The sequence below is a fragment of the Grammomys surdaster genome, unplaced genomic scaffold (genome assembly GCF_004785775.1).
Source record: "Grammomys surdaster isolate TR1022 unplaced genomic scaffold, NIH_TR_1.0 126219, whole genome shotgun sequence".
Classification (NCBI taxonomy): domain Eukaryota; kingdom Metazoa; phylum Chordata; class Mammalia; order Rodentia; family Muridae; genus Grammomys; species Grammomys surdaster.
The window spans coordinates 7,596,426-7,609,357 of NW_021621022.1; the positions used below are offsets into that span (position 1 = coordinate 7,596,426).

Below are 12,932 nucleotides of genomic sequence, written 5' to 3' on the forward strand. Positions count from 1 at the left end.
AGAGAGAGAGAGAGAGAGAGAGAGAGAGAGAGAGAGAGAGAGAGAGACCGAGCAGCGGGCTGTGAAGCAAGCCCCTGAGACCTGGTTGCTATTCGAAGAAGCAAAACTGAGGGCAAAGGTGACAAAAGTAAGAACTTGCAACAAGTTTGGTGAGAAGGCTCAGCATTACCCCTGCCCCAGCCCTTTCCAGGGAGGCCCTCTATCAAGACACAAACAAACAAAATCTAAAGCAAATTACATTGGACCCACTCAGTCATATGGTAAAGTAATAAAATCTGCCTACTCGCACCTCATCATTTTTTATTTATAAAGTGTCAAAAGCCTAGTAAACTATTATTTTGCCTAATGTGTTTCTACCATTGACTCCTTGGGTCCATTGGGAGTGTGGTGAAGACTCTTGGGTCAGTTTTGGGGGCACTAAAGCTGACGGCAGCCTCGCCAGCCTCTTTCCGCACTTTGACTTGTAGCAGAGGAGGACAATGGCAGATGGACACACACTTACTCGTTCTTCTTCAGGTATAGCACAGCAATCGTTCCATTTACTGTCACTTTGTATCTTAGCTCAGTTTCAAATGTTTCCTGCAACAATACACAAAGATTTACTGATAATTAAAAAATGGCTATGTCTACCAATTTAATCCTAAGCAAGTAATGCTTCTTTTTCTCTAGCAGTGGACTGTGAGACCAGCTGTCTGTCTACACCATAGGCAACAGATTCAACTGTCAACTAAGTAGACAAATTAGCTCTATGTTTTTCTATATGCATATGTGTGTGTGCATATATTTGTGTGCTGATGTGCATATGTATGTGCATGTGTATATGTGTGTTTCTGTATGTGTGCCTGTGTATGTGTGTCAGTGTGTGTGTGCATGGATGTGTCTGTATGTATATGAATGCATGTACATGTATGTATATGAACATGTGTATTTCTGTGTACATGTGTGATGTATGTGTGTGAATGTGTGTGTTTGTGCTGGAAGTTGATACCAGGGTCTTGCAAATGTTTGCTAAGAATTCTACCGGTGAGCCACATTCTAGGCTCCTTAACTGATATCTTTTTATACAGCCTTAATATAATTAGCAAAGTTTTCTTTGGATCACCATTTATGAAAATAAATATTTATATTTCCAAACATAGATTAGGAGATGGAGTGTGGGGGTGGATGAGAATAGACATATGTCAAAGACACAGAAAGTCCCCGTAACTGGAACCAGCTTAGTGGGTGAAGGCACTTGCCTGGCAACTTAAGCTCCATCCCTAGGAGTCATGTGGTAGAAATGAGAAACAACTCCTGCCCATACACATTCAGCCTTTACATTAGGTCCCCATGCATCAGGCTAGTGTAAGTCTCCTGTAGCTGTTTAGAGGTAACCTAGGCAAGCAATGTGTCTCCAGTAAAACCAAGTTCATCACGTCAAACACATGCCTCTGCAAAATCACTCAAAAGTCAGCATTATGAAGCTGGAAAAATGGCTCTTTTGTTAAGAGCATGTGCTGCTCTTTTAGAGGACCCCAGCTGGACCCCTAACACTCAGCAAAAGGTGACTTACAAGCACCAATCTCCAAGAGATCTGATGGCTGCCTTTTGCCTTTATGGGTATCTACTTGTGCATGCACACACATACACACATGCACACACACACACACACATACACATAGATGGCATATCCACATAAATAGTTTTTATAGCTATCTACCTGCACATGCATACTCAGAGACACATGGCACATACTATTAGCTGTATTCTAGTGACATTAAAAATGTAAGCTAGTGATGGCTGATAATGCATTGTTTCATTACAATGTGAGAATTGTACAAATTTTAATGCTGTCTACACAGAAAAAGATACAAATTTCAGATTATAATGCCAATTCGCATTCATTTGCATTGTTTATTTTCTGATTCTAATTTAAAGCAATAATTACGTGTGTATGGATAGATGGTAGATAGGCAAATAATAGATAAGGTAAGTTATATATAATTATTTGGAAGCATATAGCACAAGTTATTATAAAATATCAAAAGTCTACACTCACTGGCCAGCCAAATTGTGAATGAGTGAGTTCAGTCCATTGAGAGACTCAGTCTCCAAAAGCGAAGTGGATAGCATGACAGTGTAAGAATAACCTATGACCTCACATGTAGACACATGTAAACAGGCATGCACATAAATGCATGTACAAGAAATAAGACAGACAGACATACTAACCTTTGGCTCTGACTCTTTGGTCTCTCTTTTACGCAATGGATGAAGTCTTATGGGATAAACCACTTCATATTTCTTGGCTTTAGAGAGTTCTTTTATTGCACTCACTGGGGGAGAAAGAAGGAAGAGAAGATGTAGTGGTCATGCTCACTCCAATGGTTGATGCCCCACTGAGACCTCCAGTGATTTATGCCAGTGGTTCCAGACACAGGGAGAAGTAGACAACACCCAGAAATCCCCTACCCACCCCCAAACTTTAATCTATGACTTTTTAATATTTTTCAAGGAGATATTTGGTAGTACCTCTCTGATGACAGTATTTCTTGTCAATTTTCCCATTTCTCTTTATCCTTTTGGATCTGGGCACCGACTATCCAACAGGAGAATGAAATAAGGTAAAAACTAGGCAGAATCCAGTTCTCCTGGAAGCCGATCACTCCAGACCACACTGCTATGAAATTGGAAGCAGACACCCACCAGTTCTTATTGAATGCATGTTCCTTGGAACATTCAATGTAATATTTGAAACAGTCCCAGTAAGAAAAGGCTCTCATGTTAAGCTCATAGAGAAGGCTGACACGGGCAATACTGACAAACCTTCATTTTAAGCAGAAAAAGTATGAAAATGAGAATAGAGGGTCTGAACAGAGTCACTGACCAGGGAAGGGATGTGTAGTGGCTGGAATCACATGGGAAGGAAAGTGGATATTCATCTCAAACAACCAATTCATTGAGGACACTCATGTCCAAGCCTTTCCTGGAAACTAGGCTAAAGAGAAAACCGGAGCGTTCCAATATTTTTTTATTGGATTTTTAACTTTTTTTTGTTGTCCACAGAGACGTGGCTCCCTGTGGGAGGCTCTGGAGGGAATGTGAGTGGCCTCACTCTGGCTGTCACAGGGTTAAAGGTCCACTTGGGATGAAGACACAGCAAAACTTAGAGAACCGAGGCAGGATGCTGGAAGCAGGGTTTAGGAAAGCTTCTTTTTCTTCTCTGTGTTGTGATTTGCAATTTCTCTGAATGCAATCCTAGCTCACTGAAATACTACACTATTTTGGTCCACCTAATAGCAGACAGAACTGAGGGGGCGCACCAACAATAATTTCCATGGGTCATTTGGAATTACAGCACTTGACAGCTTAGCCTAGTGACTTCTCAGAACATAAAATATTTATTTGATTTATTTTATTTATTTCTGAGAATTGAAACAATTCTTTTTTTTAATTTCCAATGATATCCACTTTTTGGTCAGTTTGGAATGGTTATGATTTATTTGATCACACAATTTAACCTAGGTGGTTAGACAATGTTACTAAGCTCTGGATGCACTCAGAGTCAAATAGCAATTGAGGTAGTAAAGGAACTCTATGACTTAGGGTTCACTCTTAGAAAATGTTTCAGAAACAAAGCTAGAGCTGAAGAGATGGCTCATCAGTTAAGAGCACTGGTTGCTCTTGCAGAAGACCAAGGTTCACCTCTCAGGACCGACATGGCAGCTTACAACTGTGGGTAACTACAGCTCAGGGAGTCTGGTGACCTCTTCTGGCCTCCTTGGCCACCAGGCATGAAAGTTGAGTACAGGCATACATACAGGCAAAATACTCACATACACAAAGTTATATTTATGTATATGTATGTATATGTGTATGTATATGTATAAAGACATAGTACAGATACTATAATATCTTAATTTTTAGATTTGAAATTTTAACTGCTTGAAAAGCAATGGTCGATTAGGATGTGTCTGTGATACAAATAAACACAAACCACTATTGTGTCCTCAAAAAGGCCACAGTCATTCAGATACATTCTCATCAGCTGTGACAAGCAAGTCACTGTCATACTCTGTAGCAATTGTGCAAAGATTTTCTTTTTCTTTTCTCTTATCGCTTTTGTCTTTTTCTTTGTTTGCTTTTTTTTCCCCAGGGCCTCAGTAGGCTAGCCTTAAATTTAAGATCCCTCTGCGTCCCAATCCCAAACACTGAGCGTTAAGATATGCATGACGACGCCCAGTACACAAAGTTCTTGAGTTGCTAGATTTTTGCAGTCATGATGTAATCCATGTGCTCTTTATGTTTATGGAATTTAATATAAATCTTTATTAAGTACATATGCAATTAATTGTAATGTTGGTGAAGAAAAGTAATAGTATTATTTACCAAAAACGATTGAAGTTCTAAAATGTGGAATGGTCATTCTCTCCAGTTAAAATTCCAAGATTACTTCATAGCAGCAAGATGCCACAGCTCTTGCCAAAAATGTGCTAATGGCATAGGCACAATTCCCTGCTGCCTCCTTTAATTCACTGACACAGAGCAAACACACCCTAAGGTGCCCACACACTACCTGGTGTACTACAGTGACTAATCAGCACAATTAGCCCCATAGACTTTGAGTCATGAAGCCACTTCTCACTGATGCTGCAACCTCAACAAATCTTTACAAGCCACCCAAAGGAGGAGTGGGGCTGCAGAGATGCCTAAGTCATCAACAGTACTTCCTGCTCTTCCAGAGGACCCAAACTTCACTTCCTTGAGCACATCTTAGGTGGTTCACAATGCCTGAATCTGTATTTTGGGGCACCTGACACCCTCTTCTGGTTTGCACAAGCACTTTCACTGTGTTAGCATACACATAAAACCTCTCTGTCTCTCTCTCTCCTTCCTTCCCTCCCTCCCCCCTCATCCCCCACACACTTAAAAAAATAGCAATATTTTTATTGCCATATTGGAGGGATGGAGAAAGGGTTCAGTGTTTAAGTTACTCTTCCAAAGGACCCAGATTTGATTCCCAGCACCCATCTGGAGACTGTCTCTTTAAGATCTGATACATTCTCTTGGGCTCAGCAAGCAGATATAAAACTTTTTTTCTTAGTTTTATTAAAATGACAAAAAAGTAAATCCCTTCTTTGTGGGGTTCATCCACAACATGTGTGATCCTAACAGGAAATCAGCTGATTTGTCCTTTGAGTCGTAATTTCTGACAACCCATACCTGGAGCTTCCTATCAATCCAGAACATGCTCACAGCCTCACTCCTTTTTGATCAGAAAAAAATGAACTGGGAACTAGGTCACCCTATTCAACAACAAGCAGTTTTTTGTGTTGTGCTAGCCATTTTAGTTAGTCTGAAGCCTAATATTTCACAAAACAATTTTTTGATTCATGAAACCAGCTAGGTTTTAAATATTGAGTCAAAACATATAAGCTATAAATTTTATTCCCAGCTCACTCCAGCTCACTCTTTGGTGGGGCAACACTTCCAAAGAGAAACCAAAACAAACAAACAAAAATATTTATTTTTAAAGTCTTCAGCAAATTCTCTTAGCTAAATGAAATAAGTTTCCAGTTCATGCTGAACTCTTACAGCACAGTCAGTTCTGTAAAGAAACAGATAGGATTTCCCTTAGAAAGCTCTGGTTCTCCTGAAAGCTGTAAGGCCCATGAATTAAGATATTTGAGACGTAGGGATTTCCACACCACAGAAAAGATGGAGTAGACAGACATTGTTTGCCTCACATGTACTCCCATTTGATAAAGACTGGGCAACCTCTTCCCAGGTGAATAAAATCAAGTTAATTATTTAGAAGCCAGTAGCATAAACAGAGCTAACTGGCATCCAGGGATTACACAAATCCAAGATGTAACACAATATGTTTCATTAATTTATTTTAATGTTTGCTTCCTCTCTCCCACAGAACTCATGTGTTGGGTAAGTTTTGACTGGCAAAACTGGATCAAGAGAAAAACAGTTATTTTGGTTTGATTTAGACGTGTGCGTGTGCGTGTGGTTGTGGATTAGAGTCTTTTAATCATTGATTAGTTTAAAATAAAGCAAATCTCATTAATCAGATTGATGTTGCTGACCTCAATCTAGAATTCTGTTCTCACTGGGTCCATTTTGGGACATTTGTGTATAATAGTGGCGGCATCTTCATTTCCTGTTAAATTTCCTTCAGATCTATTAAATTGTTTCAGGGTTGTATTTGCAAAGGAGACATTAAGCCTTTATTTAAGTTTATGCATTGACAGTGACTCTTTGTCCTCTCAGATGCTTGTACTTCTAAGTGTTATTCAGTAATAGTGAGAATGGAGAAGACTAGAACCCATATTCTGATGAAATTATTATGTGGCTAAAATAGGTTAAATTGTGCCTAGTGGCTTACTTTTTCCAGTCACTAGACATAACTGCTACTTTTTTTTTTTTTCTGAGCTAAAGTGCCTCCCTGGATATACACTTGAAACAGGATGGGGACTTGTCTTTGTCAATGTGTTCATTTATTTTCCCTTTCCCCAAACACTTGCCATGTCCTTTTAAATATTTGTTTTTACTTCCCCTATGATGAAATCCCATGTCACATTTCTCAGGGGATGGTGAGGCTCATTACAAGCACTAGGCCCTATTTTACATAGCCATCATTTATTGAGAAATAAACGTTGAACCAGGTCAAAGTTATTGCTGGGGGCACATGCAAAGTGTTCTTATGATGCGGAAGGAGAAATACAGAGAAAGAGATAAAAAAAAAAAACCAAAACTTTGTCACTTGCATTTTGGCTGTGAAACCAGTTCCCTTGGAATCTAGCAAGGGTATTTCAGAGGCTGGATTATGCCTTGCAAAGAGCAACATGGATGATAAAAGATGCAGCGTAGCATCCTACTCAAGATGAATGTCCCCTTGCTGAATAGCAATCGGAATGCCTATCCTTAGAAAGACGTCACGTTTTTAGGCACGACTCTAAGGCTTTACATCTTTTGCTGCCATGTTGCTGATGCAGAGTTGTGGGAAGCAGAAACAGCTTGGTGCCTGATTTCTTTGGAAAGACAGTAGCATGCATAGGCCCCGCTGTTATCAATGGGCCTCTGTTCCTGAAGCTGCCTGATCAGTTACTTCCTCTCCTTGAACAGAGCTGGATCCCAAGTAGTTCTTCAACTTCTGATGAGAGTGGACTCACCAAGATTCCTGGGGAATCATGGTTTTGGAAAGTGTGAAGAGAGATTTCCTATTAAAAAGAAGATTTTGAGGGCTGGAAATAATGGCTCAGTGGTTAAGAGCAGTGACTGCTCTTCCAGAGGTCCTGAGTTCAGGTCCCAGCAACCACATAGTGCACCTGTAATAGGATCCAGTGGCCTCTTCCACTGTGTCTGAAGACAGCTACAGTGTACTCTTACACAAATAAATAAATATATTTTTTAAAAATTCCTAATAAAGGAAAGAATTCCTACTCTTTGAATCCTATGAATTTAGGAATTTGAAGTCAAGGGATTTATTTAAGGATATATTATTATCCTAAATATTTAAGGATATTAAATACAAATTTTACAAGTCTGGAAAACAATGGAGAAGCCATTTTTGGTAAGTATGTACCAAAGGGATTGGGAAGGAGGAAGACCCTTCTGTGCTTGATGGCTTCACATTTGTTCACAATTTGTTCATTTGTGGGTCCCAGCAAACATTCTATGGTCTAAGAAAACATTTGCCAGCTAGTGTGGAGATTGAAGCTTCAAACACAGAACAAGCCAGAGAAATGTGTCTTCAGATGCCAGGCATGTGAAACCGAGCTGAAAATTTATAAAATGGAGAGAGCTGCACGCTCTAGCATGTTGTTAGGAAGTAGTAGTCACCAAATCTAAATTCTTAGATGTTTGCTCTAACCAGTGAAACAGAGCTGGGTTATCAAGCCACATGGGACCGAAAACTGCTCCTCACTGATAATGTCACAAAGCTTTGTGGGTACAGCCCCCTAACAATTAATGGTACCTATTCTCTCTAAACAAGACAGCGTGAAGTCCTAAGTAATGTAAATTGCCGAATTGACCCCAATTACAAGAGCAGATACTTTCCTCAAGTCTTGACGGTCACAACCAGCCAAATCTACTGTTTTATTGAATTAAAAATTGATGAAATTAATTCTGATAGATTTTGCTTTAGGACTCAAATATCATACCCATTGTTTAAATGTATGAGAGCTTCCCTTTCTTTCTTTCTCTCTCTCTCTCTCTCTTTCTTTCTCTCTCTCTCTCTCTTTCTTTCTTTTTTTAAAGATATCAGAGCTGACATATAAATGTTTCGAGAAAACCTCCAATTGCTCACCTGCACATCCATCACAGTTCCCAGACTGCAGATTAAAACCAGTCCAAATGGTTAGAGGGAAGAAGCAAAACAGCTAGCCAACATATTATATACCATAAGATCGGGAGCAGACAGTATGCAGTCCCGTGGCATGCTGAACAGAACCCAAATGGGGTTAACACCTACCTGGAACTGGAGAAAGAAGGAAAGAAACTACCAGAAGACTCCATTGCTGCATTCTGTGATCCCAGGAGCAGTGGCTGCCTCTGCTCACACCTGTGAGGTTGCTTCTGCCCCAGCCTCCTCTTAAGGGAGACAGAATGAAACTCCCTGCTTCATTGTGTACGCTTCAGCAAGTGTTTACTGAAGGTGTTGCACAACTGTGGGACCTGTGGTTCTGCTGCAATGGCATGGCAGACGGAAGTCCTGGCTGCCTCTTGGCTGGTTCTAAAATTTCCTCTGTTAAAAGCTATTGTTTCCTTCTCTTTCTTCTCCGTGTTACCCATTCAAACTTAAAATAGCAAGTTTTCAATGCACTATCATAGCTCAATAGGTCACAAGGAGGTAACTGCCTTAATATATCTTGTTATATGCCAGGCAGTATATCATATACATAACAATATGGAATAAAATTCTTGGAATATTATGTGCTATATAGTATACACTCATACATTATTATTTGGACATGTGATATGTATATAATATGTTTAAACATATGGATTTATCATTTTCAGCTAAATCAATAAAAGTTTTAGGTAATATTCTTCTACATATATACATTTGTCTTATATGGTGATTTCTAATTACATCTAATATATGTCAAATTCTTATTTTCAATCACCTCACACTGAATTCTCACACAAAGATGTTCACGAGAAGCTTAGACTATCCTGAATTAAGGTATTTCTAAAGACAGAATTTCACAAATTCTAGGCTGGCCTCCAACATCCTGTGCAGTTCACATGAACTTGAACTCTTGGTTCACCTGCCTCTAACCCTTGAGTGCTAGGACGTGTCAACTTTACCTTCACACTCAATTTTCATGCAGTGCTGCAGATCAAATACAGAGTTTGATGCATGTCTGGCAAGCATTTTTCAGCTGGGCTATATCCTTCCCCTGAAATAATAATTTTCAATAACACAAGTACAAGGCTCTGCAGATCACCAGGGTGTTCATGCCCTAACTGAAGGTTTGGATAAGATGAGAGAATATGACTTAGGCATGGAGTAGGGGCAGTCTCTGTCACTGCAATTGTGAGGCTAAATTGGATTATGTGGAGAAATCATACTCTGTAGCCAAAAGACTGTATTTAGTTGCTTATTAAATTTTACGTGCCCTCCTAAACTAGTATTCATGTTATATTAGTCCTACTGACACATTTTCTTTCAAATACCATTTTATCTCCATTTTATATATGAAAAAAATGGAGTTTAAAAACATTAAGACTCCACAAGATTAAGACTCCTCCCCACTGTGTAGATGAAGAGGCTTAGGCTGGTTGCTCACATTACTTTTGCAGCAAATAGAAGGGGTAGAATTTGAACTCCATGCTGTCTGGGGTCTTGGTCATACACCTTTATGTTTCTTACTTGATTATCTGACTCATACACAGTCTTATTTCTAATGGTAAGATGCCTACGGAGTAAAAATAGTCCTGAAAACAAATTGTTACTACAAATCCCATAGCTAGAACAAGTGCGTTAGGCATCATTTTAATACAAAGCACATTTTTGGGCTGGAGAGATGTCAGTACAAGGAGTGTCTTCCTATAGTAGGTGTGAACAAAGACAGAAGCAAAAGGAATGGAAGGGAAGGGGTACATTTAAGGAGCAAAAGCAGCAAGAATGAGGAACTAGAAGCAGCCGAGCTGTAATTTAAAGAGGCAGTTTTGTCACTAAATACTTATTTAGTGTCTCCTGGGAGCCAAGCGCTGCAATCAGCCTTAGTGATCACATCTCAAACATTAGAGACAAACCCTCAGAAATCATCAAAGCTTAGATCTGGTTGTAACAAGACAGAAGGTGAAAGAAACACTCCAAAGAAAACAAGACAAGCTGATGTATTTTGAAGGAGTACTTAGGGACCACTTTGAATGTTCCTTTTAAAGGCAGGATAGTCAATATTCATCTTTCTGGGCTTCTTTTGCTTCCAGTTGCAGCAAAGTAAATGGGGGCCATGGTTTTCCACACCGCTCTGTGTATCATTTTAATTCTAGACACTTTTCCTTCTGCTTTAAAGTCTTATTGAATGGGCTGTCTTGAACTATTAATTTTATACATAAATAAATGTTACTTTAATAGATTTCAACATCACTGGTTGGGATCCATACCCATTATCTGTTGTGAGTTGGGCAATGTCGTCTTTACCAAGCATTTCAAGATTTTCAATCTACCTATAACACAGGCCTAAGGCAGGAGGATTGTTACAAATGTGAAACCAATTTGGGTTCCATAATGAGTTCTTGGTCAGTATGAGCTAAAGAATGCTGCTGCTGCTGCTGCTGCTGCTGCTGCTGCTGCTGATGATGATGATGATGATGATGATAAAGAGAAGGAAGAGGAAAGAGGAGGAGGAAGAGAAACAAAAATTTTAAACATATTTTTATATTTTTCTTCCCACAGGACTACTTTGGGGACCATAACTCTTACATAAGTACATGACTTGGGAACCTGGGTACCAACTGTTTTGAACAAGAATATGTAATCACCTGTAAGTATGGGGTATTAGGCACCATTGATCTTTTGGGTCAGCAGAAAGCCCTCTGATAAGAGATTACAATCGTGTTCTAAATGGTGCCATCATCCAGAGAAGTAACATTACCCAGCACTTCTCTGACATAAGACACACTAGCTTTACTCAGAACAATGATTAAAGGTTCCACTGTCACAGTGGAAGATGTCAGAGCAGAGATCCAGAACAAGCTAAACATAGAATTTAATAAAAAAACCCAATGATGAGTAGATGTAAGGGAAAATAATAAAGACAGAAATTGTCAAAGTGGATCTTTGGGTTGGTTAAGAATTGACAGAACCCTGCCTGATGCTGCATGGTCTTCTTGCCTCTCTAGAAACCAGAAGGTTACAGAACTAGACGTTGCAGCAAGAGGAGAAGGAATTCAGGGCTCTTGAATGGGAAGATACACATGGGTGCAATTCCTTCAGTTCCCCCTTGCTCTACCACTTCCCATGTCTCACTGAATAACTTTGTCTTAGATCTCACAGAGATTCCAGTAAGTTCTAATGTTGCCCAATGAGCAGCAACCAGCAGTTGATTCAAAACAAAGCCTCATGGGGGACAATAACAGTGTGCACTGGACATGTGTTTGTAAAAAGCCTACATGGTTCCCTGTAAACTCTAGCCTCTCTGAGCTACAGGTCATCTGAAGAGAGATTCCTGCAAGATGATCGCTTTTCAAGAATTACACTACAAACAGTGGGGGTAAAACTGAGCCTCATCAATGCTTTAAACCTCGGATGCTACTGTGCGGCTCTTGGCCACTGTGATTTGTTTAAGGGATGTTAGGAAAGCTACCTCCTTCAATACGTGTCTAATAACATTTTGAGTACATTTTTGTAATTTCACTAATTCTTTTTAATTTTAACTTTATATGTATGTATGTATGTATACATCCATGTATATGCCAGGAGTGTACAGTGCCAACAGAGGCCAGAGGGGGGATTAGATACCTTGGGAGTTGAGTTAAAGGAGGTTGTGAGTTTCCAGGTGGAGGTATTGGGAACTGAACTCAGGTCCTCTTGCAAGAGCAATGAGAAGCACTCTTATGTGATGAGCTAGCACTCCAGTCTCATGCCACTGTGCTTATGAAGGCTTAATGACATTGCAAACCTCAATGACACATGAAGAAGCTGAAGTCCTCTGGCACTGTGAGGGTTTGGGGCACCTACCAGTAGTTCTGTCCAGCTTCTGACCCCTCACTGAGGAGACACAGTTCACTGGGAGGTCATTGTATAACTGTCCTGCAGGATGCTGGCTGGGGTGTTCTTGCTAGAGGGAACACTCTGCTAACACCAAGCAGGAGAGAGAAATTGAGGCTGTGGATTCATTCTACCACAAGCCTAACCTAAGAAACTGCATTTTAGGCATGAGGCAGATATCTGCAGTGGGATACAATGTCCCTTTTGCCCCTTTCTATTTCTGGTGCCCATCTCAAGAAATAGACTGCTGTAGAAAGACCCCGAGAAGTGAGCAAAGGGATATAAAAGTTCTATATTGTGGTCTTTTCTTGTTGCACTGATAAAATCTCCAACATAATCAACCTAAGAGCTGGTCATTTACTATGGTTCATAGTTTGGTGCCCAGCTCATCTTAGGGGGAAAGGCGTAGTAACTGCAGTTGACATGACAATGAGAGATGTGGTGGTGTGGTTTGTTCACATGTGGTAGAGTGAGCCCAGGCTGAAAGTGAGACAGGACTATACTCCTCTAATGTCCACTTTAGAGACTTAAGTCCTAGAGTTCCTCTAAACTTCCAAGGCAAAGGCACAAGCTTGTGACATTGTAATCAATTATTTGAGCCTATAGGGGACACCTTATATTCAAAGCAAGACACACACACACACACACACACACACACACACACACACACACATATATATAATTATAATCATACATACATATATATATATATATATAT

The 12,932-nt window shown here is 39.9% G+C and overlaps 1 protein-coding gene across 1 annotated transcript in view; it reads right to left on the minus strand.

Moving 5' to 3' along the window:
* Window positions 1-8,516, minus strand: part of Adam28 (ADAM metallopeptidase domain 28) — an 88,013-nt gene extending 79,497 nt beyond the window's left edge. Inside the window, exons 1-3 of the mRNA XM_028758737.1 lie at window positions 8,465-8,516; window positions 2,212-2,315; window positions 503-579 (exon numbers count right to left, since the gene is read on the minus strand). Coding sequence (XP_028614570.1) covers window positions 503-579; window positions 2,212-2,315; window positions 8,465-8,516 — 233 coding nt within the window. The remainder of the gene's footprint in view (window positions 1-502; window positions 580-2,211; window positions 2,316-8,464) is intronic.
* Between the last annotated feature and the right edge of the window lie 4,416 nt (window positions 8,517-12,932).